At 41.4% G+C, this 26,193-nt stretch overlaps 1 protein-coding gene across 7 annotated transcripts in view; it reads right to left on the reverse strand.

Annotated features, from left to right (window-relative positions):
• Nucleotides 1–26,193, reverse strand: part of SH3D19 (SH3 domain containing 19) — a 138,188-nt gene that overhangs the window by 3,748 nt on the left and 108,247 nt on the right. For 5 of the 7 annotated variants that reach the window (XM_019534466.1, XM_019534465.1, XM_019534472.1 and 2 more), the window contains 12 exons: nucleotides 24,131–24,243; nucleotides 21,855–21,913; nucleotides 19,779–20,046; nucleotides 16,893–16,964; nucleotides 15,174–15,246; nucleotides 14,668–14,798; nucleotides 10,728–10,786; nucleotides 6,936–7,144; nucleotides 6,573–6,619; nucleotides 4,619–4,805; nucleotides 3,118–3,215; nucleotides 250–401 (listed from right to left, as the gene is read on the reverse strand). In XM_019534466.1, coding sequence (XP_019390011.1) covers nucleotides 288–401; nucleotides 3,118–3,215; nucleotides 4,619–4,805; nucleotides 6,573–6,619; nucleotides 6,936–7,144; nucleotides 10,728–10,786; nucleotides 14,668–14,798; nucleotides 15,174–15,246; nucleotides 16,893–16,964; nucleotides 19,779–20,046; nucleotides 21,855–21,913; nucleotides 24,131–24,243 — 1,430 coding nt within the window. In that variant the 3' untranslated portion in view covers nucleotides 250–287. Of the gene's footprint in view, nucleotides 1–249; nucleotides 402–3,117; nucleotides 3,216–4,618; nucleotides 4,806–6,572; nucleotides 6,620–6,935; nucleotides 7,145–10,727; nucleotides 10,787–14,667; nucleotides 14,799–15,173; nucleotides 15,247–16,892; nucleotides 16,965–19,778; nucleotides 20,047–21,854; nucleotides 21,914–24,130; nucleotides 24,244–26,193 lie in introns of those variants that run through there. The other 2 variants (XM_019534468.1, XM_019534467.1) reach the window with 2 other exon arrangements.

The following is a 26,193-nucleotide window of genomic DNA, read 5'->3' on the forward strand; positions in this document are numbered from 1 at the left end:
TCTTTTAATAAAACATGATTTATAAATATAGAAACAGAAAAATCTGTACACCCTTGTAACTAGCTTTTATTTTAAGGTTAAATGTAGTAAAAGACTTGGCTTACTTTTTCATGCTTGCAAGTACTTCACTTTTCATATGGCAGTTTTCCCTAGTTCGATTGCCTGCCATTTTCTTACTTTAATTGGAGGGCCTGGAGTCCTGAGGTATATCTAGCTTAAAGCCCGTATTGGCACATACTCCAACCAGCTTTTTTTTGGCGTCTTGGGATATTCAAACATATTCTCTGTTAAAGTTTTTCCTCTAGTAAGTGGAATCCCTTCTTTGCATCTTGGTCACAAACCAGTGGTGTGTCTATTCCTATGTCCGGCCCTGATGTGCACTCTTTGAGATTCTTCTCATGCTATGACATAAAGTAGGGCACACAAGTCTGTAAGTAGTTGGCTGTTTGAAGGAGAAAATAACACTGAATCTACTATTCTTTGTTCCCATTTTCATCTCGCTGTGCCTTATCCTTTATTTAAAATATTCTCCCATAACTTTGTCCTTTCTTCCAGTATACAGATTCCATTTTTGTTTCTCTTTATACTCTTCTGCTTTAGTCTCACAAGATCACAAAGTATACTGCTTAAATGAATTCTGCTTTAGCTGTTAGTTTTAGAAACAGTAAAGAGTACTTTTGAGATTACTATAGTCCTACTTTGGATGTCCACTGGTTCTTAGAAGCTTAAGTTTTGAAGTCCTCTAAAACCTAGGTCAGGTCACTAATTCTACTATAAAGTAGACCACTGCTGTTTGCCTCCACCTTCAAACTGAGCTGCTAGATTACCAAGGAAGCAGTACATCATTTGATTTTTCTGTGACAACTACATGCTGTGCTGTCAAAATTTCTTAGGGATCCAAAACTGTCTACTGTCTGCATTTTAAAGATCCACAGTATCTAGTTGCTGATACTATTATTACCTACCTGTATTTCATCTTGTCCATTTCCTCATCTGAGTTGCGTGAGTTCTACTCCCCTAATTTGATCAGTTTAATAATTGCTCACAAAACCAAAAATGAATGCATAATGAATGCATCAGTTTTGAGAAGTATGACAAGAAAACAGGATGAAATTGTCAAACAGCTGGACAAGTCAAAGACCTGGACCTTTCCATCTTCCTTCCTCCCCTTCCCTTTCACACTTGTAACTAGTTCAGTTTGTCAAATTTATGGTTGATAAAGTGTCTGAATAACCTTTTAGAAAGAGGTGCTAATGTTTATTCCAATTTATTCTGGAATTTTCCAAAAAGCATCCCAGTAAATCAATGTACATTCAGGAACAAATCCCAGTTTGAATAAGTGACATTCTTTCATGATTTATGTCACACAGTAATGGGTCATATTGTAATATAGCCCTTCTCAGACATCTGAGAAGCTCCTCTTTTAATGCATATTTTATAACACGGTTTTATCACATTGTCAGTGTCTTGAAGCCACTGATTCATTTTCAGCAAAATAACCTCTAGGGCCTTAGACTCAGTTGTGAAGGGCTGTATTTCAAGCATACCCTGTGGACTGTCTTGTTGGGACTTTAGGTTCCCTGCCAGCAAAGCTGAAGCTTGGAGATTCTAGTCCTAGCTGAAGCTCTGCTCCATGGCAGAGACTGTAGAAGCTCTGAGAACCCTGGCTAAGGTGAAGTCAGCTACACTTCACATTCCCTCATGTGGTGCTAGGAACCTGACAACCTCAGGGCTTTTAGCCTTCCACCTGTGGACCTAGGAGTTTGAAAGTCCTACAAATTGGCTTCCAGGGTCCACAGGTCAAGCCAAGAACTTGAAGTCTGTTTGCAAGAGAGCCCAATAAAGACTAAAGTGCCAGTCCCCAGAGTACAATACAAAACCAGAGTTAGGCACTGCAGAAGGATGATCCAGACAGACCAGAACACAGAACAGTAAGCTGCCTTAGAGCAGTCCATGTAGGAACTACTAACTGGAGGGACCTTCTACTGAGTTCAGGTATCTCCTAAACTCAGCTGCTGAGCAGAAGTTGCTTGGATTGCAATTTTGGACTCTAGGGGCACATCCAGACAAGTGTACATGTGTATTTCCCCAGAGATAAACAGCAGCAGTGGCAAACAGTTGTGCTGCTGCTACTTGTCCTGAGCACGTGTTCACGAATGCTCATGAACACGTGCTCTGGTATGTGGCAGGTTGCCCCAGGGTGGGATAGGGGAGGCTGGGGCCAGCACCGGGGTTCGCCTCAGCAGCCTTACCAGGGGTTCTGGGGGCTTCCCATGGCTCCAGCAGTGGTAATCTGGTGTGTGGAGCCTGGCTCTGGCCAGCCAGCTAGGCTGGCCCCAGTTTTGGGCAGCACATGCTGCTGCCACATGCACAACTCCACCTTTTTTTCCACGTGTGGGGTTTTTTTGACACAGGGATCTCTCAGTGTCAAAAAAACCTGCCACTGCAAATTAGCAGCATTGTGAACACCTACATGTGTGGCATGTGCAGTTTGCAGCACTACAGATGGGTCTGCAGCATCTCATACCGCATGTGCACACTTATCTGGCATGCCCTTGAACTTCAACCTTCCTGGCTTAGGTGCTGTAGCTAGCTTTTGCATTTACCCCAAAGTTCCTCTGAACTGCCATCCTATTTTGGCACTTACTCTATTGTAACTCAAGGGACCAGACCCTATGGTACAGCAGGGACTTCTGCAACATGCAACTGACACAAACCATCAGAACAAGCCATGCCAAAGAATCCTGCTGTAGTTCAGGCTCACGCTAATAGTTTCTGTACCAACTCATCTGCCATTGTCATAGTGGCAGTACAGCACAAGTCCCTAGAGGCTGCCGATAACTTTCTTCAATGTTTACCATGGCACAGGAAGCCTGAAAAACAGGCTTTATGCCATTTGTGTGTACTTATTACCTCCTACTCCAAGTCCCAGATTTATGGTTAACTTTTTTAGGGGGGAAAAGGTTTGCCTTTCCTAGTTCTGGTCCTTCTCATTCCAGTCCTGTTTCTCAGGTAGACAAGACCAAACTTAATAACTTCATGCCTGTGCACTACCTAATCTCAAGAACAAGGTTGGCCTTCTACCCTTTAACTCAAACAGCTCTAATGGAAGCTTACCTTAAAGGAAAGCTCATCCTCATTTTCTCCATGAAAGTCATACAAAGCTTTGGCTTTTCCTTTCTTCCGTCCTACAGACTGTGATGACTTTACTCCTCCTAGAACATGAACAATGGACAAGTTACCTGAAAATATTTGGTTAAAATACACATTTTGAAATAAATCTCAGGACAGCCCCCCTTTTCAGTGATGGGTGCATCCTCCCTCTCTCTCAACTTGCAAGCATCAGAAAACAGTTAATTATTAGCTATGTCTAGACATTGGGATTAACTGTTTTCCTTTCCTTTTTCATATCCTTGTGTGATGAGGTATTAGCAGAATCTGACAGGGCCACTCTGTCAGCACTTCTGCTACGGCTTCGAACTTGCAACCTTTGAGCTGTTAACCATGAAGCTTAGACCCTGCATCTATCACACACTGGTATGATCGACACCATGGGTGACTGGTGCCTCCTCATCCTGGGAGGGGCACCAGTGGCCGATCACCAACTAGGTGGGTCCCAGGTGGGAAGTGACAACAAAGGCTGAGTTCAGAGCCGGTCAGACTGCTCACCTACCAAACACACTTGACTAAGTGGGGTTCTACAGGACATTGGACTTTACTTAGCCTCCAGATAGGAAGAGCTCAAAACTGCAGTGTACACAAAAATGGAGTGAGCAGCAATAGCCAGAGTGTTTTCTGGGATTTGCCTCACCTTTAAAATAAAACACAAATTAAACCGTTTAGTCAGTCCATAGTTGACTATATCAAAATGACATATTAAAAGCTATGTAAGCAATACCGTATTTATTTTACTTCTCTGAAGGAAAGGCATTACTATTCTGTTAGTATTAGCCATGTGAAACCAGCACCATTTGGGAGAGTGCACTGGATTATTTTCTGGCTCCTACTTCACACACCTTGTGCATATCCCTTAATTTGGGGAAAGTTGAACTGAATGGTGGCTAAGTCCTCAGTGTAGCTATGCTGATTCACAGCAGCTGAAGACCTGACTCTGTGCCTTTAATTACACCTGTGAAAGCTCCTAGAGCACAGGTGTAAGAGAGAATTTAATTTAAAAAGAGTTATTACTTTTCGTGCCAGAAATAACCTGGCTTTGCTCACAGGTTCAAATATTATTTTGCTGTGTGGGTAACACTTAAACAATGTACGAATTAATTGAGCATGAAATGCTTTCCAGGTGATAAAGATTAGCTTCAATTGTGAAGTAAACTGTAGCAAAATTCTGCTCCCTAAGTGTGTCTCTACAGCTCAGTGATTACTGTTCTGTGCAGTTATCTGGTTCAAGATTTGGTTTGACCATTTTGGTCTACGGTGAGTGACTATAACACACAACATAACCATGCAGAATACTATACCTGGATAACTGTTGTTCTGTGAGTAAGGTTTATTCATTGTTTCCACTCATTTTTCTTTCTATACAATTCTACTTTTCACACTTGTCTATCGCCCTAGAACTGAGCTATGAAACGACTGGAATTTTCCAATTCAAGTAGCATACCTGAACAGTTCTGAACAAAAACTGCTGGGAAAATCCCTTCCCTTTCATTAAGTCTCCCTCTGTACCACTGAGAATCCAGGCGCTCTATTATCCGGATACAATCTCCCTTTTTAAAGGGTAGGTCCTCATCAGTTTCTGCTGTGAAGTCATGAAGTGCTTCACACCACTCTCCAGATAGTCTGTTATTCTATCAAGGAAAACACAATTGTGAGACTTGGTAGCAGCAAACATGGAGTTCATTTTAGAACTCAGGCTTGGGGTGAGAAGAAAAGTAACCCATGTGAATATTGTCTATAATCAATGTTTTTTTTTGTTTACATTCTTACTTAATTGTTTTACTATGCACTATATTAGGGTTAATTGTTTGGAGCAGGGTGGGGTGTAAAATAATCCTGGCAAGTAAAGAACAAAGAATACAACATGAATCCACAGATTCAGTTTAACCACACAAGCTTCTTTTCCTGGCATTTTTCTTTAAAAGCTTATCAAGCACATTTGGAACGGAGCTTGAGTGTTTGCTTTTGAAAGGGCTCCCTGTTTTTAGAGGTTTTGCTGAACAGATAGCATGGTTCACCAAGCCACATATTCAGTGATTCAACTGAATTAGACCTCATGCCCTACCTCATCTCTACTTTTTTTTTTGAACTAAGGTGTGTCAACCAGTCTGCAGGATCCATTTCTGTGGCATGTATGTCATAGCCAGAATCTAAAAAAACTAAGTCTTTTTTAAGGAATAAGTTATCTAACTAGTTGATCACTGATTATTTTAGGGGATAACTGGAAGAAGGGACAGCTGTGAATTAGTGCATGGGGAAAAATAGAGAAAAGGATAGAAGAGCCTGCAACAGTGAAGAGGGAGAGAAAAAAGGGTGGGGGGAACGAGTTACAAAAGACAAGAACAGTAGAGATCCAAAAAAGGAACAGGCTTTCAGTCTATGAAGAATGTCACAGTAGTGCACTTGCCTGGCAACACCTAAATATTTAGTTATACCAAAAGCCCCTATTTCTCTTTATGTCCCTAAAGACCTAGTAATGAAAGCAGTAGGCATCTGCTATACTTTAGAGCAGTGGTTCTTTTTTGTACCAGGACCTATTTATAAACATTAGTGGCCAATCCCGATCTGCTGCCCCCCACACCCAGGCCCCAGTCCCTTCTCCCCCCTGTGTGTGGGGAGGGGTGTGGGAAAGCCCGAAGCAGTCCCTTGCAGGTTGGAGCTCTGCCAGCCTGCAAGGGAAAAGCCAGAGTTTCCTACATTTTTCTCCTTTAAAGAAGAATTCATTTTTAAAGCTTGTTCACAACCCTTTCATATATTCTTACAATCCACTTTTGGGTCATGACCCATGGCTTGAGAAACTGCTGCTTCAGAAGGATATAATTCAGCCCACAGCCCTTAAGCAAAGAAGTCAGACCTGCCCCCCCCCCAATTACTTTGACGCTCATTTCAACAGTTATAAAATAAACTTAATATTTGCAGCTGTAGTATAGAAAAACATCTAAGTGATTATCATAGAAACAGAACTTCCTTCCCAATTTGTGTGGGGTTAATCTTTTTTCAGATTGCACATGCCCTCATATTCCTCCCCCTGTTTAAATGTGATCAGGAGCAGGGGATAGGAGCAGCAAGAAAAATTGCCTGTTTGTCCGTGTAAATTTAATGATGACTAAATGAGACCAGAGCAGCTCAACAAATCAAAACAGACTGAACAAAAGAAATTGCTTAAGTAGAAGAAGGAAAACGTGAAAAACTATTTGCTGACTGCTAAGAAATCTCATCAATTTTGATTAATAGTAACTTAGGCTTCTTAAGTAATTATTCCACAGAATGCACCCAAAAAATCAATTAACACCCACAGAATGTTCAATAAGAGTTATGCGGCTTAATCTCACTGTGCATCATTAAGGGAACAAGCCTCATACAAATTTTGCGTAGTCTATCCAATTATAATAGCCTACCTGAGAAAGAGAAGCAGAACTCTCTCTCTTCATTGGTGCTCCCACACCTACATAATAAATATGAAACAGGTGAAATTGTGAAACATTTGAACATTCAGAATGGCATGCAAGATGGATGCACAAATTGTCTGTAAAAGATGTGCTGATGAAGAACAGCATTTTCAGAAGTTTTACCACCCTAGCACCAATTACCTTCAAAAGCACCAAACGTAATTTTCCACTTCTTGTATTTGTCCTGTTTCACTTTTCACCTCACCTCCAAGTTCTTTCCTCACTTTTTTCAAGTTCTAACTCCTTAATGTCTGATGTAGGAAATCATAGCGATTGCAAGCACTACTAAATAGTATACCTGTTTACACTTACAGACTGCTGATATACTTGTACCTAATCCAGGCAGGTCTTCAATAATTTCCACAAAGTTCAAAGGGAAGATTCCAGATGCACCTTTCAGCTCTCCTTTGGCCCATTCTTCATTTACATATTCTTTAAGAATTATTATTTCACCTTCCACAAAACTTAGCTCATCTTTCTGATCTCCAATATATTCAAATCGTGCAATACACCTCGGCCCCCTGCACAAATACAGATAGTTTTTTGTACATATTTATTTTAGTATTTTGCATATTGCACCACTCTTCCTGATCAAGCACTAAGAACATGTTGCATAAGATTTTGCCAAAATTTTTCAAAATGAGTACCAAATGTTTGCACTGAGGCAGACCACAGTAAGCAAATGCTGCCCTAAAAAGGGTCCAAACCTTAGGTGCATATGCATGTACTAACTTTCTGACAGTTCAACTTAACTGTCAGAGCATACATGTGTATGTGGAGTAGAGTCGGCTTAAATGCAGCACAAGATAATGCACCTCCAAGGTGTATTATTTTGAGCTACATTAGTTAAGTTGACTTAGCTCACAAGATAACTGCCACTGTGTCAAGGAGGACTGTGTGTATACTCTGACATGGCTTAAGTTGGTTTAGTTAAGTCGCCTTATTTTAAGTCAGCTTAGTTTGTGTGTACGAACCCTTGAGACCAGCTACACTGTTCATACCACACCTCCACCAAATGAGCAAGGGGGTAGAATGGTGATGCAGAGAGACTTTTCCATCTCATTAGGTTTGCATAGCTGAAATCTGGTTCAATAAAGTATTTCTAAGACAAAAATAATTTAAAAACATTCTAGTAATGCTTTTCTCCACCTACAGCTGTATGAAATCTGACTGATGGACTTTTTAAAATTTTTTTTTAGTTGGATAGTAATGTAGTCCATCTCCAATGGGGGGGTAAAATTGGAAATGGCTGCAATCAAATTTTTATTTAGGCTGTTTTGATAGTTAAGGCATTGTCAAATCCTACTAGCAAGTAAGTTCTTCCCTCCAGAAAAACCCTAAAAATTGTGAAAATGCATTAGGAGGTTGCATATCAGAAATGCCAGAACGCATTCCTTCCACTTTCTTTGGCTGGATCATCTGAACCCTGGACTTCAGCAAGGACTTTGATACCGTCTCCCATCCCATCCTCATTAAAAAAACTGTGGCATTGATGCCTACGCAGTCAGATGGATTGCAGATTGGCTGAAGGGTCGCACTCAGAGGGTGGTGGTGGACAGGTCATATTTGACCTGGGGAGAAATGGGCAGCAGAGTCCCCCAGGGCTCAGTCCTTGGGCCTGCGCTGTTCAATTTCTTTATCAGCGTGTTGGACAACGGGGTGAAAAGCAACCTGTTTAAATTTGCTGATGATACCAAAATTGGGGTGAGGTGAACACGTTAGCAGGGAGAGAAAGACTGCAGCAAGACCTGGGTAGGTTACAGGGGTGGGCTAACAAAAACAGGATGTGTTTCAATACTGACAAGTGCAGGGTGCTGCACTTGGGCAGTAGTAACCAGCAGCATACTTATAAGATGGGAAACTGCCTTCTTGAGAGCACTGAGGCAGAAAGGGATCTTGGAGTCATTACTAACTCCAAGATGAACATGGGCCAACAATGCGAGGTCACGGTTGGTAGGGCTAAACAGACCTTGTCATGCATCCACAGGTGCATCTCAAGGAGGGCCAAGGAGGTGATCTTCCCCCTCTATGCGACACTGATCAGGCCACAGCTGGAGTACTATGTCCAGTTCTGTGCGTCCCATTTCAGGAGGGATGTGGACAGCATAGAGAGGATCCAGAGGAGGGCCACCTGCATGATCTGGGGACAACAGGGCAGACCCTACAATGAGCGACTGCGGGACCTGAATTTGTTCAGCCTTCACAAGAGAAGGCTGAGGGGGACCTGGTGACCGTCTATAAACTCACTAGGGGGAACCAGAAGGGTTTGGGAGAGACCTTGTTTCCCCTAGCGCCCCCTGGCATAACAAGGAATAACGGCCACAGGTTGTTGGAGAGTAGGTTTAGATTGGACATCCGTAAGAACTGCTCCACAGTTAGGGCAGCTAGGAGCTGGAACCAACTTCCAAGCTGGCTTCTGCCCTGGGGGTCTTTAAGAGGCTTGATGCCTACCTGGCTGGAGTCATTTGAGCCCAGTTTTCCTCCTGCCTAGGGAGAGGGTCGGACTTGAAGATCTACAAGGTCCCTCCTGACCCTACTTCTATGATTTGTCACCCTTCACATTTCTAAATTTTCACATTTATTTCCTAAAGGTAGTTTCTGAGAGCAGGATATGGTGAACTTTCTATAAATCAGGCTAAAATTCTGATCTGAACTGTAGCTTTTAAATCTACCACAAAAATGACATCTGAACACTCAAAATTAACAATGTTTTAACTTCTTCTTTTTAAAGCTCATGGTAGGCTTTTCTTTTTTTCTAACTTGCTCCTAGTTAACTTTTGTTTTATAATTATCAAGTCAAAGATGAGGAACATCAATAAAACAGTACTATCTAAAAATGGTATTTAAACACAGCATTATGCTTGTAACTTCCCCACAGAATTAGCCTAAAACCTGAAATGGTAGTGGAAGCATGAGCCTGATCCTGTAGACCAGGGGTGACCAGAGTTACTCACCCTGGGAGCCACATCTGATCCTCCACTGAAGTTCAAGAGCCAGAGAGTGGAGGATGGGGGGTGGGGGTGGGGGAGTGCTGATTGATTCGGAGTGGAGGTGACCCCTCCGCCCCATCACCAAGCCTCTCCAGCTTTCCCCGCAGGAAGCACACTCCAGGGGAAGTGGTGCAGCTGCAGCCCCTGGCAGCCCGGTGTCAAGCTGTGCTGTCCCCTGTAGCTGCCTCAGGGAAAAGTGTGCAGGACTTCAGCCAATTTTCAGACAGCCTCTAGTATCATGCTGGTCTTTGGCCACTGGGGCTGTAGACTTAAATGGATGTGCTCAACTTTACTTCCATGAGTACCCTCCTGGTTGTAAAGTTAAAAAACATGCCTATTTTTGCAGGGTTGGGGCCATATTCAAATGTGTTTAACAGAGCTTATTAGGAGAACCCCAGGAAGTATTCACCCAAATAATTATAAAATACCATATATCATTTTATGTTATTTTACAATTATATGGGTGAATGTTACCTGGGGTTCTCCTATATATACACATCTATATTACATGCACACTTCCCACATTATGAAACTAGTGCTAAGTAATTGATTTTTTTTGTTCAGTGTTTAATTTTGTTTTGTTCACTTGGACAAAAGTCTTCAAATATAAAAATCTTTATTATTATACTAAACGTGTAAAGCAGGGCCAAATATAGGAGGTGGGGGTGTGTATTACAACTAAGACCAATTAAATGGATGTATTAAAGCCTTCTATACCACTTTCAGGTGTAATCAAGCGCACTGGTGCACACCTGGAATTAATGGGGGTTGTAGGTATACACAGCCTCTAACCATCAAGCCATAAAAGTAGCTAATAACAAGATCCCTGAAAAGAAGTCCACGTGTCCTAGCAGTACTAAACCTGTGGAGTGAACTTTCATCTTTAGCTTTTTACAGTAGTTTGGGTTTGATGAAATATGAAGGAAAATGGATTCTGCCTTATTCAAATAGTCCAAGTTTGAGATAATTCAACAACAAAAAGTATATTTTTTCTGTTAACGTTTAATTATGATTTAACCCTGCTGCCTCTATAAATCTGAAATCAATAACATTGTACTGCTACTTGATTTTCATACATTAAGATAGAGAAGTTAATAAAGTGCATCCAACTCACTTAATACAGAATGATGAAAATGAGATTTTTCTCTTGTTGGCTTCCTCTGGAACATCCACCTAGTAATAAGGCAATGTCAAAAAATAAATTTTAAAAAAATCTATGGATCTTAAAAATGACAGTGGCATAAGCTTACTAATTCAACTTCAATGATAGGACATTCTCTATTCAAATTAGTCAAGTTACTGTGCCAACTATAGCATCCACCTGGTGCTAGGTACTCACTGCAGCATTCTGAACCATGACTATTTGTACATGGTTTGTTATGGTACATCCATTTGATTCTGTGATGCCAATGACCCATCATCATTGCTATTCAGTGTCATGGAAACAAACAGCCACATTTCATATTTTAGATTACTAACAGCCTGTTGTAATAGCAAGTTTTCTTTGTTGTATGGTTGACTGACAGAAAATGGGCCTAGATTCTACTGCATGCCGTTGCCTTTGGCTCCAGACTCATAATTGATATTGTAGTCTATTATCTGCTAGCACAATTCACAATAGAAAAGATTATTGTTTAGACATATCCTATCTGGGCTCTGCCATCTGTATCCAAACAAACAAATAAGTCTCAAATTGTACTTCAGTGCACATGCAAAACCAGAATATAAAGAAAGATTAGGTATGAAAAATGTCTTTTAGCCAATTTGTTGCTGTACGTGATGTGCCAGCCATGGAGAACCTACATAAATGTTTTTGTTTGAATTAAAAAAATATATAATCCTAACTAGCCTATGATGTTGCATCGTATGCAATTCACTGCAATTATGATTTTGTCATGATATTGCTGTGGGGATTATGCATAACTTTTGTGGTTTAGAGAATTCAGTTGTGGCTCTAGCTCTGCCACTACTCACTGGGTGTTTCTACACATACAATGAATGCACACAAATAAACTCTGGATTTTTTTGCTCCTGGGCATACTGGAGCATATTGCTCCATAGTTTATTTGTGTGTAGCACATGGAGCCCAATCAGAATAGCCCAGGCTGGCAGGGAACCTAGCGGGGGTCAACATGCCAACCCAGGGCTGCTCCAACAGAGCTCCACATGCTATGGAGTGGCTGGCTGAGGCATGAGGGTACTTCAGTGTGGGGCTGCCTGTTGGCTAGTCCCATGCTGAGGCACCATGTACCCCAGCCCCCCCGGGCAGCATCTACATGTGTGCTGCTGCAGAGTTTTAGTTTTGTGTGCCCTAATAGGAGCACATGTGTAGATGCTGAGATGTTTACTATGCAGTTAATAAGCAACTGCATAGTAAATGCCTTGCGTAGTTGTCCCCTATGTACTTGACCTAACTCCCATAAAAGCTAATGCAAGTCTTTTCACTGGACTCCCATGGAAAATGGATTGGGCCATGCTTGGGGAAAATACCTACCTAACAAGGGCAAAATGACAATTAATTACTTTAAGTTCCAATAATACTAAGTATTACTAGTGGAGGGCTGGCAATCATGCTGAGATCCAGTTATGAGAAGGAAACACAACAGACCTTTGATCTAGACTAAATTAGTCTTTGATCCTGTTTCTTGGTTTTCTATAAAATACTCTCCTCCTCACTGGTTTGTTGTTTTAATTTCCAAACAGTGAAGAAAATTTTAGTATTACAACATAACTCACTTTTAAAAATAAAACAACATTAAACATTATCACACAGAAAAAACAACCTTGAAATTTTGAGTTGGAGTATCTCAAGGACATGCTTCTCTACCCTGGATTAGTTATCTACCCTGGATTAGTTAGGTACTATATCCTAAAGTAATTCTAACAGTTTCTGTATTCTCTCATAAAATACACCAAATACAGATTTACTGGCTTTGATGAAGCTGTGCCTGTTTGTACCAATGCTGAATTTAGCCCATGTTTTACTCCACTACTCCAAATACATCTTTGTTTTGTAAATAAGCCATCAGTAGAAAGAGCTTGTATATTAATTAAGATTTCCTTGGAAGCATGTAGAAGCTGAACTGTCTCATCTATTTAAGTAAAATATCTAAGCATTTATTCTGTGCATGAGTACACCAGGCAACATCCCACTAGCCCAAGCCATTAAATTACTTTTTATTCAGTAATAGTGCTCAAAACCCACTAAACTGTGTCATGAAAATCCACTAAGTCAGAGCACCTATGATAAAGCTCTTGTGATGGGTAAACATCCACCCATCTGTTTTTTCAAGCTCTTCTGACCTGCACTATTTAGACTGAATCTTCAGATGCTCAGAAAACTATGCTTTCTGCCTCCTTTCCATTTCCTCCCTGGGGTACTTCAGGATGACTACAAATTGTACAGATTTATAATGGTCCACTTAGCTGCCTGCCTCATGATTCCACTCTAGGTTTCCTTCCATTTCAGGTTAATCCTCACATGTCCATTTAGGGCAGTTTCACTTTCTGTAATAATTGGCCATGGGCCCAATTCAGCTTTGGATAGTGGTGTGAGATCTGTTAACAGTTTACTGCTGTTGTGTTGCTCTTCCTCTGCAGGGAGCCAGTCCAGGTAAGATGGTAATCTGGATAAGATCAAGGTTAGAGCATTTCCAAACACTAGCTGTAAACAGAAGCTTATGAAGCAGGTGCACATTGGAGCGGGGCTTGGAAGGTGAATTGCGGAACATATTCTTCATGACATACAAAAAGCAAGACAGAATTTTTTAACGTAAAGCATTATTTTAAAAGAATTAGTTCATATGATGCAAAAGGTTGTAAGAACACTGCTTTTTTGGTTTAGATTAGGTGGATTTCAAAGAAACGTGAGCTAAACCAAAAGGCACATGTCCACACAGCATTTTACACTTTAGGTTCAAATGGCCATTTACAGTGCTTTAACTAAACCAGTTAAAAAAAAAAAATCACACCTCAAGGCCCAAATCAAATCCATCTTTTGCCAGGTAAACAGCATTGAGGCACTTATGCAGATTTTAGATTCTACTTCCCATGGAAGCTGCATAACTTGCAGAAAAACGCTAGCTTCCCACAAACCATCGGCAGTTGTATTATTTCAGGGACTTGCACAGTTACTTGCCTTCCTGGATAGAACACGATTGCAACAGAATGTAAGTGACTGAAATAGATCTCAGTGTGCACTGAAGGACAAAGTGACTCGAGCAGCAAAGATATGTAAAAATGCACGTAAGTAGCCTTTTGAGGTGCCAAACTTTGACTGTCGGTGCTACCTTTCCACCTAAAGTGGAGCTGGCTTTGACCTGGATTTTCCACATAGACAAAGCCACAGAAATGCCCAAATGTACTTGCTGGAATAGTGACAGGGCTGAAAACAGAATTTAAAATTTTCTGGATTTCTTGAACAGTGGTCCTACCTACAGAGTGACTGAAAGGAAGCAAGCATTGTTGCACAAATTCTTCCCTGGCACTTGTTTTTATTATTACAGAAAAACTTTAACGTGTAGTTGATTTTTCTTTTGGCTATATTTTGGTGACAAGTTTCCTTTATTTTTTCCCCCCAAACTGTCTAAAGCATAACCGTTTATCTACCATACAAGTTTTAAAACATACTTTAGTGCTAATAAGCTATGCCAGGGTGTACATCATAGGAGCCTTGAAGTCTACCAAATATACTTGATCAATTTTAATATATACACCTGTTAGGGCTCACTGCTTTATAATAGCTATGAGAAATAATCTTCTCTGTAACAGCAGGGAATCTCTCATTGGAGTGTCCAGATGAAAGACAACTGATTCTGATAATGCCATGATTCTCTCACTTGACTTGAAATCAGCATGAAAATAGCATCCATAATACCTAGACTAAACAGATTTCTAATACTGCACAAACAAATTGATACCTCTGCTGAGCTACTGAAGCAAAATTTATCTGGATACCAAGTGGAATAACATACACAGAAGAAGGTGGTAAATTAGGACTGGAATGTGTGAAAACATTGGAATTCACTATATTTCAATGAAAAGAGCCAACATACAATCACTTTAACAAAGCTGGCAGGAAATATCCCTGTGTGAGTTCCACATTTCCCTCTGTACCACTCCTTATCAATTCTCTCCAGAAGAGAAATGCTGTCTCCAGAATGGAGGTCCAAATCATCAGCATGCTCTGTAAGACAGCAACATTTCATTTAGTCACTGTTGAATACAGGGAGTTTCTTAATAAGCTCTTACTAAGCTACATACTGTAAGCAGAAATTGTATAGTTATGCAGCTTGCTTGACACATTAACTTTAACTAAAAACTTAGCCCATGCTAAAACAATGGATGTCAATATCCATGCATTCAGGGGAAGTTCAGATCCAATTTTAGCAGCTTGGGCACAGCTATTATATCTCATTTCAAACTCCTCTGAAAAGTAAAAACCACCCTCATGTTTAAAAACATTTCCAAACCAAAGAAGAAGAAAAGGGTTGGGAAGTTGAAAAAAATGTGAACATTAGTCCCACCAAAATATTGGTTTTTATTATTTCTCTGTACTCACCTGCAGGGAAATCATGCAGCACTATGGCATGAGGAGCACTCGTGTCACAAACCGTCAGACTACTGTTTGGACCCTTACAAAAAGCAAACAAACAAAAAAAACTAACTCATCTTACAAGCAATTGAAAACTGGTGAAAGATATTAACATAGACTATTATTCTATTATTAATTCTGAAATGTGTTTGCCTGGTTTTGGAGACAATTTTATCATGGTGTAGAAAGCCAAATGTTTAAAAGAAGGTGACCATTATAAAAAAAAAAAAGAGCCTGACTTAGAATTATATACATCAGAAGAAACGTCATTGAAATCAATGAAGCAACACTAGCCAAGAAATGTGAGACCAGAATTGGCCAATGCATCCCCAGTGGAAAGCATCTCTCATTTCTGGAGTATCTGTTGTACTGGGAGTGGGGGAAGGGTTCCTGACTGCGTTAGCACAGTTTCCATTTTTTGCAGTACAATTCATCATCTGGAAATTGTTGCCACACAAATGGTATCTCTTTCCTATACTCCTTAAAATCTACAAGACATTTCTGAGGAGATGAGGAGAACTGTGATTGGAGGGGCAGGGAGAAACAGAGCTGGGACTCTCATCAAATGCACTTAAGGAGATATATAGCTTGATGAAGCCAACAGAGTTGCATCTCTACAGGTACACAGATTAAGCCACAGTGGTTACCTTCACAAAATTTCAGAAACACATTGTAAAAAGTGTTGCCTCCTCAACAGCTGACTGAAATGGCTGTGTGTTTTGATACAACGTGACAAGTATAACTTAGGTGGCCCCAGAGGAAGTAGCAGCAGCATTATGTGCATCAGAGAGAAGGGACCTGTTGTTTAATTCTCCCCCAGGGCTCAGTCTCAGAATGTCCTCAGCAAGCCTTTGTTTACAAGAAAATGATACTAGAAATGATACTAGAATGGTTACTTTATAGGGGAAATAAAATCACAAAAGCTGACTTATTATAGGTTTCCCAGGCTGGGCTGTTGGAGGACTGACAATGAGGACTGTTAGATAATTGTTTTGTTTCAGTATAGTTCAACCGAACTGTAAAAATGCATAACGTGAATATAGTAACAAGGCTAAAGTATGTGAATTACAATGTATAGATTTATAAATTTTACATATATATATTCTAGTTATTGAGGGGTCATATATTCAGGGTTATCTTATATTTGAGTAAATACAGTATAAAAATGCAATAAATGAGAAATACTTTAAATCTATGTAAGGCTAAAAACTCAAGGTTACTATTATTTATAATAATGATAGTTCTTAATATTCATTATAAATGTGTGCCCTCAAAAGCACTAAGCACATATAAGAAAGCATAATTCCCAAATGTAAGAGCTTTCCCTTGAAAATGTCTTAATTGCTTGTGCTGATGTGTTATGCACAGAACATTATACAATTAAATTCTTAACTTTTGCCTGCTTTTCAGATGCTCAGTCTAAGGGAGTGATTATTTTCATATAAGACAAGTGAACGTTACCAGTTTCCTCTCCCTTTTGGCACTCAAAGTAATTGCTGTCGGTCTGTTCCACCAGCACAAGTACATCCAAAACAATATTGTTTTGGAAGCAAAGAGATTTAATAACTGGATATTACATTGTTCAGAGTGTAACCTTTACAGCCTAAAGCACTTGATGCTTAACATAATAAGTGACTAACGATTTAGTGCATATCTGCAAAGAGAGGGAGGGAAAAATTGCCTTACCTTAGAGGAGAGTTCTCCAGGGTTTCTGGGAATGAAATCCTCCTTGGCAATTGCACGAGGCACAGCCGGTTTCTATAGAAATCAAGGCAAATTATTCATATCAAATGATTTCTTTAACTACTAAATACCAAAATGAAAAACTATTAATAGGGTGATACATAGTAATATGGAAAGCACCTGCCTTTTTGTTCTTTGTACTTGGGTCACTGGATAAACAATTTAAGAAAAGATTTTCAAAGACAAAGACAGCAGATATATAGGCCTACGGCCTACTGAAGTAACCAAGAATTTAACCTTGACTTAACATTTATGCTTTGAAAATCTCACAACCACAAGTCAAAAGTAGCTCCGGTTGTAAAGAGGTAGGAACCAAGAGTCTTCTCCCTTATCTCACTTCAGTCCCCGCTCAGTCTAGAGTGAAGCTTCCATTCCTTGCAGAAAACAGCACAAACATGCTAAGGGGGTACCACCAGCCTTTCCCCTCTATGGCAAAGGTCAGTACTCATTCCCAAGGTACAGTTCTCAGAATTCCCCCTTCAGTAATATAGCTGCTTGTACCCCACCCCGTGATGCCGCTGTGTCTAAAAGTTGTGACCGATCCCTAAATAGTTTCCTTGCTGAGCATTAAACAGTTGAGTAAAGTGTATAGAAATCTCTATCACCTCACATACTAGAGCAGGCGTGTCAAACATACAGCCTATGAGCCAGATCTAGCCCATGGGACTGTGGCAGAATGCCATCTCTCTCTCTCCCCAAACTCTGCTATCTGGCAATTGACAAATCTCTGACAATTTGGTTACCAGGGTCACTGCAAAAGGCAGACTCCTCTGCCCCATCTCTTCAGGTAACTCCAAGTTGTAACCTGAGCTGGATACATTCCTGAGGGAGGGGGGAAACCTGCTCCCTCTGCCTACCTAGCTGGCATCACATACCTGGGTGAGGGGCTTAAGCTCCCGATTGTTTTAAGCAGTGCCAACCTGACTGGGAGGGGGCTAGAGACCCTGCCAGTCTACCCAGCAACCAGTGATGCATTTCAAATTGGTTGGTTGGCAGCCAACAGTTGCTGGCCTTCACTGGATCAGGTAAATTAAGTCATAAGGGCTATATGAGTGAAGGACTGCCCAGGAGTGCAGGCAGTAAACATGATAAGCTCAGGAGAGAAGGTGGACTATCTGAAACTCTCTCTTGAAACTCATGATCAGTGAACTGCCTGCCTCCAGAGGGAATCTCCACCGGCCTCTGGATGATACTCGTGAGTAAGCTACCTGAGATCTAACTAGATACATAGCTTGCAGTAACACAGATGCATAATCAAAGACTACCATGCCACTTTGCTCTAAGGGATTTCTCTGATATTGCGCTACACTGTACCCTATTCCAAACCTACTCCTTGTAACCAATTTCTCCTTTGTACCTAGCATGGGAGACTTACTGGGAGAGGGTCTAGATTATGCCTTGGGGTCCTCCTGGTTCAACTGACTAAGGGAGACCACTATTTGTGCTTCAGACTGAGGGAAGCATCCCAAGTTCTTGTAGTGGGTCAAGTACCCTCAAGGATTAATAGGCCTGTTTCTCAAGGGCACAGGTCCAGGATCAGTCCAGATTCTGGGTGGTGGTAGCGCTACCCCCAGGCTAGTGGGTGTGCTCCAAGAAGAGGGTCGGCCAGATGTGAGGCACCCCCAGGGAGGCACTCGGAGCCTGGAAGGTGGTCAGGTGCAATGAGGTGGGTGGCTCAGCGCAGAAGCACCCCCTACTGGTCCACCACAGGGACCATTCCAGCTGCGTATGAGTGAGGGCTGTATAGATATAGCCCTTGCTTGCTCCACTGCTATCTACCCCAACCAAGATCCTTGCTGCAACCCACTGTTGGACCTGCTCGGCCACCGATTTCCTCACTGCTCTGCTGCCTGCCCCTGAACCCGTACCACCATAGAATCTCAACCTGTGCCACCACCTGAATGTCGACTTGCACCACTGGACCCGGGATCAGCCCAGGAGGAGCTTATGTGGTCTGGATCCAGCCCCAGCCCTGGGGTGAGTTTAACACCCCTATACTGGGGAGCTGCTTCTCTAGGATCTTGCTTTATAGTTAGTCCCAAGACATTAGCAATTTGTATATTCAGGAAAAGATTTGTTTGGTTATTTTCCTTTTATCCTTCATTTCTTTCCTTTATGATAACAGCCTTCAGAGAAACCATGCTGTGTATTAAAAAGAAGAAATTTATATAACAAAGAGAGAGAAGGCTGATGCAACAAACAGTCCTTGACAGACAGTTCTGTTCTTGTCCATCATCAAGCAATGCCTGGTAGTAGGATAATGGCAGTTCTGATCCTGATTCTGTCACAGATTTCACTCAGTTACCTCATTTAGGTACAGCTTGTTACTGAATCAGTAAAATTGGAATTACAATGCTTACCAAACTTTATTAAGCACTCTGAAACACATAGGTAAAGCATAATGTGTGGCATTATATTATTATGCTAGGTCTAAAATCATTAATGCATCTCTCAGAATATTACTAAAGAAAGTCTTATAAACCAGGCATTATACAGAAATCACTAGTCTGCCTTTCTTAGTGGTTTTGAATTCAAAATTGTATAGGTTAGCTAACATAAGTGGCTAAGATACTGGGTACTATCCCTGCTTCGGCAAGCACGTCCATTCAGAAACACTCAGACTATTTTCCATTCGCTGATAATCCATGTCTTATCCAAAGATAAGTTAAGTTATTTGGCACAGTTCCAAAAAAATATTTAAAAAATATTTTAGCAGCACATTTTTAGTGATGGATACACTTTACATGTAAATAATAAACTTCCTCTATACTTTGTTTTGGATTCCACTGTATTTACATCAAAAGTTGGGTAAATTATCTCAGTTCTCACCATGTATTTATTGTAGAGAGGATGTCCAGGTTTAGGTCGAGGAGGTAATACTGGATCTTGACTTTTTAAGACTTGACTCTTTGACCTCTTAATTCCCAATCCAAATTTTCCTGGTTTTTTAGGGTGTATCATGTCAGATGAGGATCGGCAAAAGGGGTCTTTTTGTGAAGAGGATGTCTTTGTCCCGGAGAGTTTTGGAGGAAGTGGCCTTCCAGGCATACCTTTAGGTGGAGGAGGTCGAGCTGGTATGATTTTTCCATCTACAGGCCTAGAAATTGGGTTGAACCATCAAAAAATACACATTTTAAATAAGCCTGTGCCCCTAACCTCTGAGACAGCTTCAGATGCAGAGCATTCAATAGGGAAATCTATTTGACTGAGACACGAGAAACAATATAATTGAATATGGATTATCTGAAGTGCTCTGGAGGCACTTGAAACTTACTTATGATTGGAGGGATTGAATAATACAGGAAATCTCCTCATTAGAGCTCCCAGGTGGCTAACCTGTTCTGATTTCAGACAACCATCTGGTTTCCCCAAAGCTTAATAACTGTGTAGAACAGTGATTCTCAGGTTAGGGTGCTGTGACCCCAAGATCCTTTCAAGGGTGCTGCTGTGAACTTCCTGAGTTCTTTGCAAGAGAAAAATTGCTCTAGTATTTTTCCGTAGTAAAAAAAAGAGTGAAAATGAAAGCCTGACATTTTCTACTGGGTGTCTTGAAACTAAAAAGACTAGTAAGAACCACTGGTGCAGGACTTCAGATAAGCTGTGCTCAGTTAAAGATTTGTTTGAAGCTACCTTGGGTTGAACTTCTTCGGATGAGGAGCTTTCGTGGAAGTCCTAGACAGCCTTGCTGATCCAGCCTGAGTCATTTATTGGGATTTCACACATCTGAAACCTCCTGTCAGACCCCAACTAAAGTTATGATTCCACTGTCATTACTTTGAATGATGACATGATTAGATAATGAAATCATATGCCACTTTTTGGGAAACAATGACAGGTTAATATGTGGATATCTCTACTCTACTATTATAAACACTGTATTATTATGTGCATTTCCTCTACTTTTTTTTAGAGTAGTATATTCATTCAACACAAACAGGTAGTTACTAGTGTGAGTTCTTGAAGGATCAATAAAAATAAGACAGCAATAAAGTCTTAGTAGTCTTTTTGTGTATATTCCTGCTATGTTCAGTGTCTTCAACAACTTGAGAAAAGAACTAACAGCTTATTAATGCACTCACTATGAGTGCCCTAGTGCTTAGTCCTTGGAGTATGAGCTCCAATTTTACATCTTCCACTCTGAAAAGCAGCCTATTAAGAGGGTAAACTGTATTATGTTAAAGTTTTCCCTGTTATTTTGAATGTATTTCCTGTTTCCTGTTTTTTCCTATCCTTTCTAGGCTTTCCTTATTTTTCCAGGGTTTCCTCGTCCTTTACATCCTCACCCAGTGCCTCAGAAATCCAACCCTTCTAACATATGTTAATAGCTCTACAACCTTCTACAACTCACACACACAACTTTTAAAGAAAGTACGTGCATAAAATATGTGCATGCACACCCAGAGTTAAAAGCGATTTATCCGCCCATATTGAGCTTTTCCTTCCTCATGCCCGACTCTCCCCAAAGTTAAGCTTTTACATCTGAAACAAGAGCAGAAGTCCCATTTGAAGCGTTTGACATGTAAAACGGAACAGCTCATTCTTTTATGAGAACAGATTAACAGACAGATCACCAAATTATTATTCCTTGCGCCTCTTTGATCAACTCAAGCAGAAAGAGAATGGACAGAATTTCTACCTGCTTAGGTCATAACTAAGGAACACCAGGGACAGATCACGGGAGCTCAAAAACTAAACATGGGCCAAATGACATAAAAACAGGAACAATGAGTCATTTCATCCAATTGCTAGGGTAAACAATGTTCTCAAGACCACTCCCACTGCAGTTACTCCTATAACATAAGGAGATGCATTTAACCTTCAAAACTAAAACAGAACTGTATCATATGATAACTTACGCTGAGCAAATCTCAGACCCCTAAAATTGTCATTTAGACTTTCTCTCACCTGGGGGGCAGCACTGGTGCTGTCCGAGAAGTTCTTACACAATCTGAATGTTCAGATTCCTAAGGAAGAAAAATCCATAAAAATACTATTTCACTTATACATAGCACAAGAAGTTATTTAAAAATATGTTTTTAAAATTTAAATTACTAAAGCAGAGAAGAACATCAAATCAGGACAGAAATATTACAAACAAAAATTATTTAATATAGCACCATTCAAACTAATATTCAGTAAGAGCCAGGAGATGAATTCAAGAAAGGGGCAAAAATAAAAAATAAAAAAGAAATCACAATATGAGATTCCTCAAGCTGAGAGAGAAAATATCAATGAGTGGTAGAAGCACCATCAAAGGAGCATTTCAGAAGTAAGCCAGTACAAGAAGGAAAAAAAAATCTGTATGGGAGATAAACTAGATTAGTTTTTCTCATTGCTTCAAAGCTGACAAATCTTAGTTCAAATATGAAAAAATTGATGACCCTATACATTTGTTATAGGGATAACAAAATGTGACAATAAACCACTGATAAACCCATGTAAATAATTTGTGCAGAGGCTCACAGAGCACTGGGAGAGCAAAGGGATGCTGAGAGCTGGATACAGAGAGGATTTTTGCTTTGCACTATAATAACATTTTCATGACTTCCCTGAATATTTTTGTGACACTCCATGGGTGACTCACCAGTTGAAAACTCCAGATTAAACTCCTGATTTAAAAAAAAAAAATCTTTCCAATTTCTGATACTATAATTATTCTGTAAACAAAAACTACTAAAAGCCTATATTCCAGGACACTATATTTCCTTATCTCAAAATATGTCTTCCTGGAGCTTGTAGCACTAAAAAGCACTCCCATTTTTAAAACACAGACCTTTGGCTGGTTAAATTACTCATTTTTATTATTCCCCAAAGCCATGGCAGCAGAGCACTCCTTCAGGGAAAGAGCAAGATTTTTTTTGTTGTGGTAACCTAAACTGCAAGGGAAGTTTAGGTTAGATATTAGGAAAATTTTCTTAGGGTAGTAAAGCACTGGAACAAGTTACTCAGGTTGTGGAATCTCCATCCTTGGAGGTTTTTAAGACCTGCCTAGACAAAGTGTTGGTTGGGATGATCTAGTTGGGGATGGTCCTGCTTTGAGCAAGGGGTTGAACCAGATGACCTCATGAAGTCCCTTCCAACCCTAATTTTCTATGGTTCTACGTTTTTAAAAATTTTGTTGAATGTGATGGAAGACAACAGTTTAACTAACCATTTGATCATAGCTCAGCAAATTCTGTGCAATCAGCTACAGGCCAAACCTCCTTTCCTATTACTTATTTTAAAGTGAAGGCATAAGGGCCAAATTCAGGCCAGGCATAAAGCTGTAAGGATTCACCGGCTAAAATGCTGCTGATGAATCTGGCTCCAGGTTGCTTTCTAGTTTGTATTATACTTGACTGATGAGAGAGACTTATCCTTAATCAAGCACTATGTATTGCATGCTGCAGAAATAGCATTAATCCTGATTCTCACTTCATTTTTCATTTCTGACCCACATACTTTGATTATTTGCTGCTGAAGGAATACCTCTACAGCTTTTGGGTTTGTATTTTTGCTGCCACTTACTATGAGGCTTTGCATACATTACTAGGATATAGGAATTCCATAACCGCCAATGCTTTCTCTACTATTTCTTGTACAAGTGAAGTACCTGTATGGGCCTTGTGATTTAATTTCTTTTCTGCTCATTATTTTAGCTGCTATCTCCGCCATTCTTGCCATACAGATTTGGAAGTTTTACTGCCATTTTCTTAGCATTTTCAAAGTACTACTACAATAAATCAAAAAGCCAAAGGAGAAGAATCACCATTTTCTCAGACCTCCAATACTAACTAATGCTATCAGGAGTTCATTGGTCACAAGTAAGATGTGGAAGATCTCATTTGAGAAGAGATTTGTTTAGCTCTAAAAACAAATATAGGAAAATATCTGCATACTGCAACTAGAGGCATGGGGACAACAAACGGGTACATAAAAAGGCTGCACTGCCAAGCACCCTTTTATGAAGTCCCAGGTGGGGATTTTGCATCTAGTAAATCAAAAGGTAATTATGATTAAAAATCAAACTGTCTTCCAGCATGGAGGCACCTCAAACATTAGAAATAATAAAGTTGAAAAATGTAATTTAAAATAAACTTCAATCCCCTCAAATAACTCATTTCACAATGGACAGGTGTTCATAACAGCCAATCTAGTTTGCCAACCAAAAGATGTAATACAGGAAAATAATGGCAACTTACCACTTTTTTTGTTTGCTCAACATTATTGGGTTTCCCGGCTGCAATCTCAGAAGTATTCCCAATAGGCTTTTCAGCTGGAAGTGGTGGAGGAATGTGAAGAACTTCATTTAAAGCTAGAAAAAATATTAAACTGAATGAGTTTAGAGATCAACAGGGAATGAAGGAGAGAGATGTGTAAATAATCAAAATTGATTCCCTTTCAATTCTTTGTGAACACAAGTCCCTCGGCCTCTTCCGGAAAGGTTTGAACAGGAACACTGAAAAATACTTGCAAGAAAGGACTTTTTTGAAGATCCTTGTGGGAGTGTTCCCATTTTGTATAACTGATCTCTCTTAGAACAAGAGCTATTTCCAAGCTGTGTAACAGGTAGCAGAGACAGGTCACTACTGAGATCTCAGATGAGTTACCATTATATGTTGCATCAGAATTTCTGGTAGTCCCCCATGGTGGCAGCATCTTTCAGCTGCTGCTGTCTGTGTCTCAGCCGCCAAACCTGGCACTAGGGTGACCACACATCTCTAATTGGGCAGGACAGTCCTGAAATGAAAACATCAAGTCCTGGTCCTGGGCTGAATGACTCCAGGACAGCATTTGTCCTGGATTCCCCTGGACACAGTATCATCCCAGTATCGTGTGCAGGCATCCAGGTTTTCTGTTCACTGCAGAAAAATGCAGGAAACTGCGGGTTACCCCTTGCAGGCTGGCAGAGTTCCTGCGAGGAGCTGCTTGGGGCTGGGGGAGTGGGAGGCAAGGGCGCCATGTGCATGTATGTGTACGCACTCATCACGTGGCCAGGAATACAACCAGACAGCAGTGGAGAGCAGCTCCCTGCAGGTAAGTCTATGGGGCAGGAGGCAGATTGAAGCCCACACAGTGAGGGAGGGAGTGAGGCAGGGTTGGCAGCTGGGACTGCCTAGCCAGGACAGGGCCCAGGGCCAGAGTGGGAATGCATGGCTGTGGGGCCCAGCTGGGGAGTCACAGGTGGTGCACTCCCAAAGAGGGGAACATGGGGGGCATATGCATGGGGGGCAGATTTGTGTGTGGGGAAGGGGAGGATGTGGACTGCCCACCGCAGGCTTGGGGATCTCTACCCTGCTGCCCTCCACAACCCAACAGGTAGGACCTGATATGGGAGGGTGAAGTGGAGCAGTGGGGTTCGGTGCTGCCAGGACCCACAAGCCAGCTGCATCACCATAGCAAGGCACCCTCTGCCCACCCGGCAGCAGTGGGGGCAGTGGTGGCATGGAGTTGTGCCCCCTGCAGCTGCTGGCCAGGCAGGGGGTGCCTCACCATGGCAATGCAGCTGGTGCCCGGGACAGAACCACGGTCCACTCCCCACATAGTTCTGCCCGTGCTTATCGTAGGGATGTATGAGAAACGGATTGCAGCTCTGCCCCAGGCCCTGGCCCCGCACTATCACCACCCTGCAATCCTGGCCCTTCCCACCAAGCTGGCAAGTCGTGGACAGACAAGGGGAGAGGGAAGCAGTTGGGGAGTGGGGGCAGATCAAGGCCCCAACGGTGGGAGAGGGAATGGGGCAGGGGCTGGGGTGAATGGGAGTCCTGGGGCCAGGCAAGTCATGCAATAGAGCTATGGGCAGCTAGGTGCATGTGTGTCTGTGCGTCTGCCCCTAACTCCCAAGCCACAGCCCCCACAGCACTGCTGCTGCCCCTCACTCCTGACTCACAGTACCCTGCATCCTTGCCAGGATGTGCGGCCCCTGACCCTGCCCAGGCTCCAACCCCCCCCCACCCACACACACACACACCCCCACAGCCTTCCACACCTTCACAAATATTCCCCCCCACCACACACTTCAAAAATAGCATCTCATGATTTACATTCCAAATCTCTTGATTTTTAAGGGTGTGTCTCATGATTTTCGACACAGTAGAGTTTGCAATACTATCATCTCATCTACCCAGCTGAGTGCAGCCTGCCTGTGGGGCTCCCAGGACGGTCTTCATGGAGACCCCACCTGCTTCCTCCGTCTGGCGTCTCTGGCAGTGGGTGACAGGCAGATGGGACCAGGACAGATAGGATCAATTGCCCCTCCCCTCCG

The sequence above is a fragment of the Crocodylus porosus genome, unplaced genomic scaffold, assembly GCF_001723895.1.
Source record: "Crocodylus porosus isolate Cpor-Errol unplaced genomic scaffold, CroPor_comp1, whole genome shotgun sequence".
NCBI classification, from domain to species: domain Eukaryota; kingdom Metazoa; phylum Chordata; order Crocodylia; family Crocodylidae; genus Crocodylus; species Crocodylus porosus.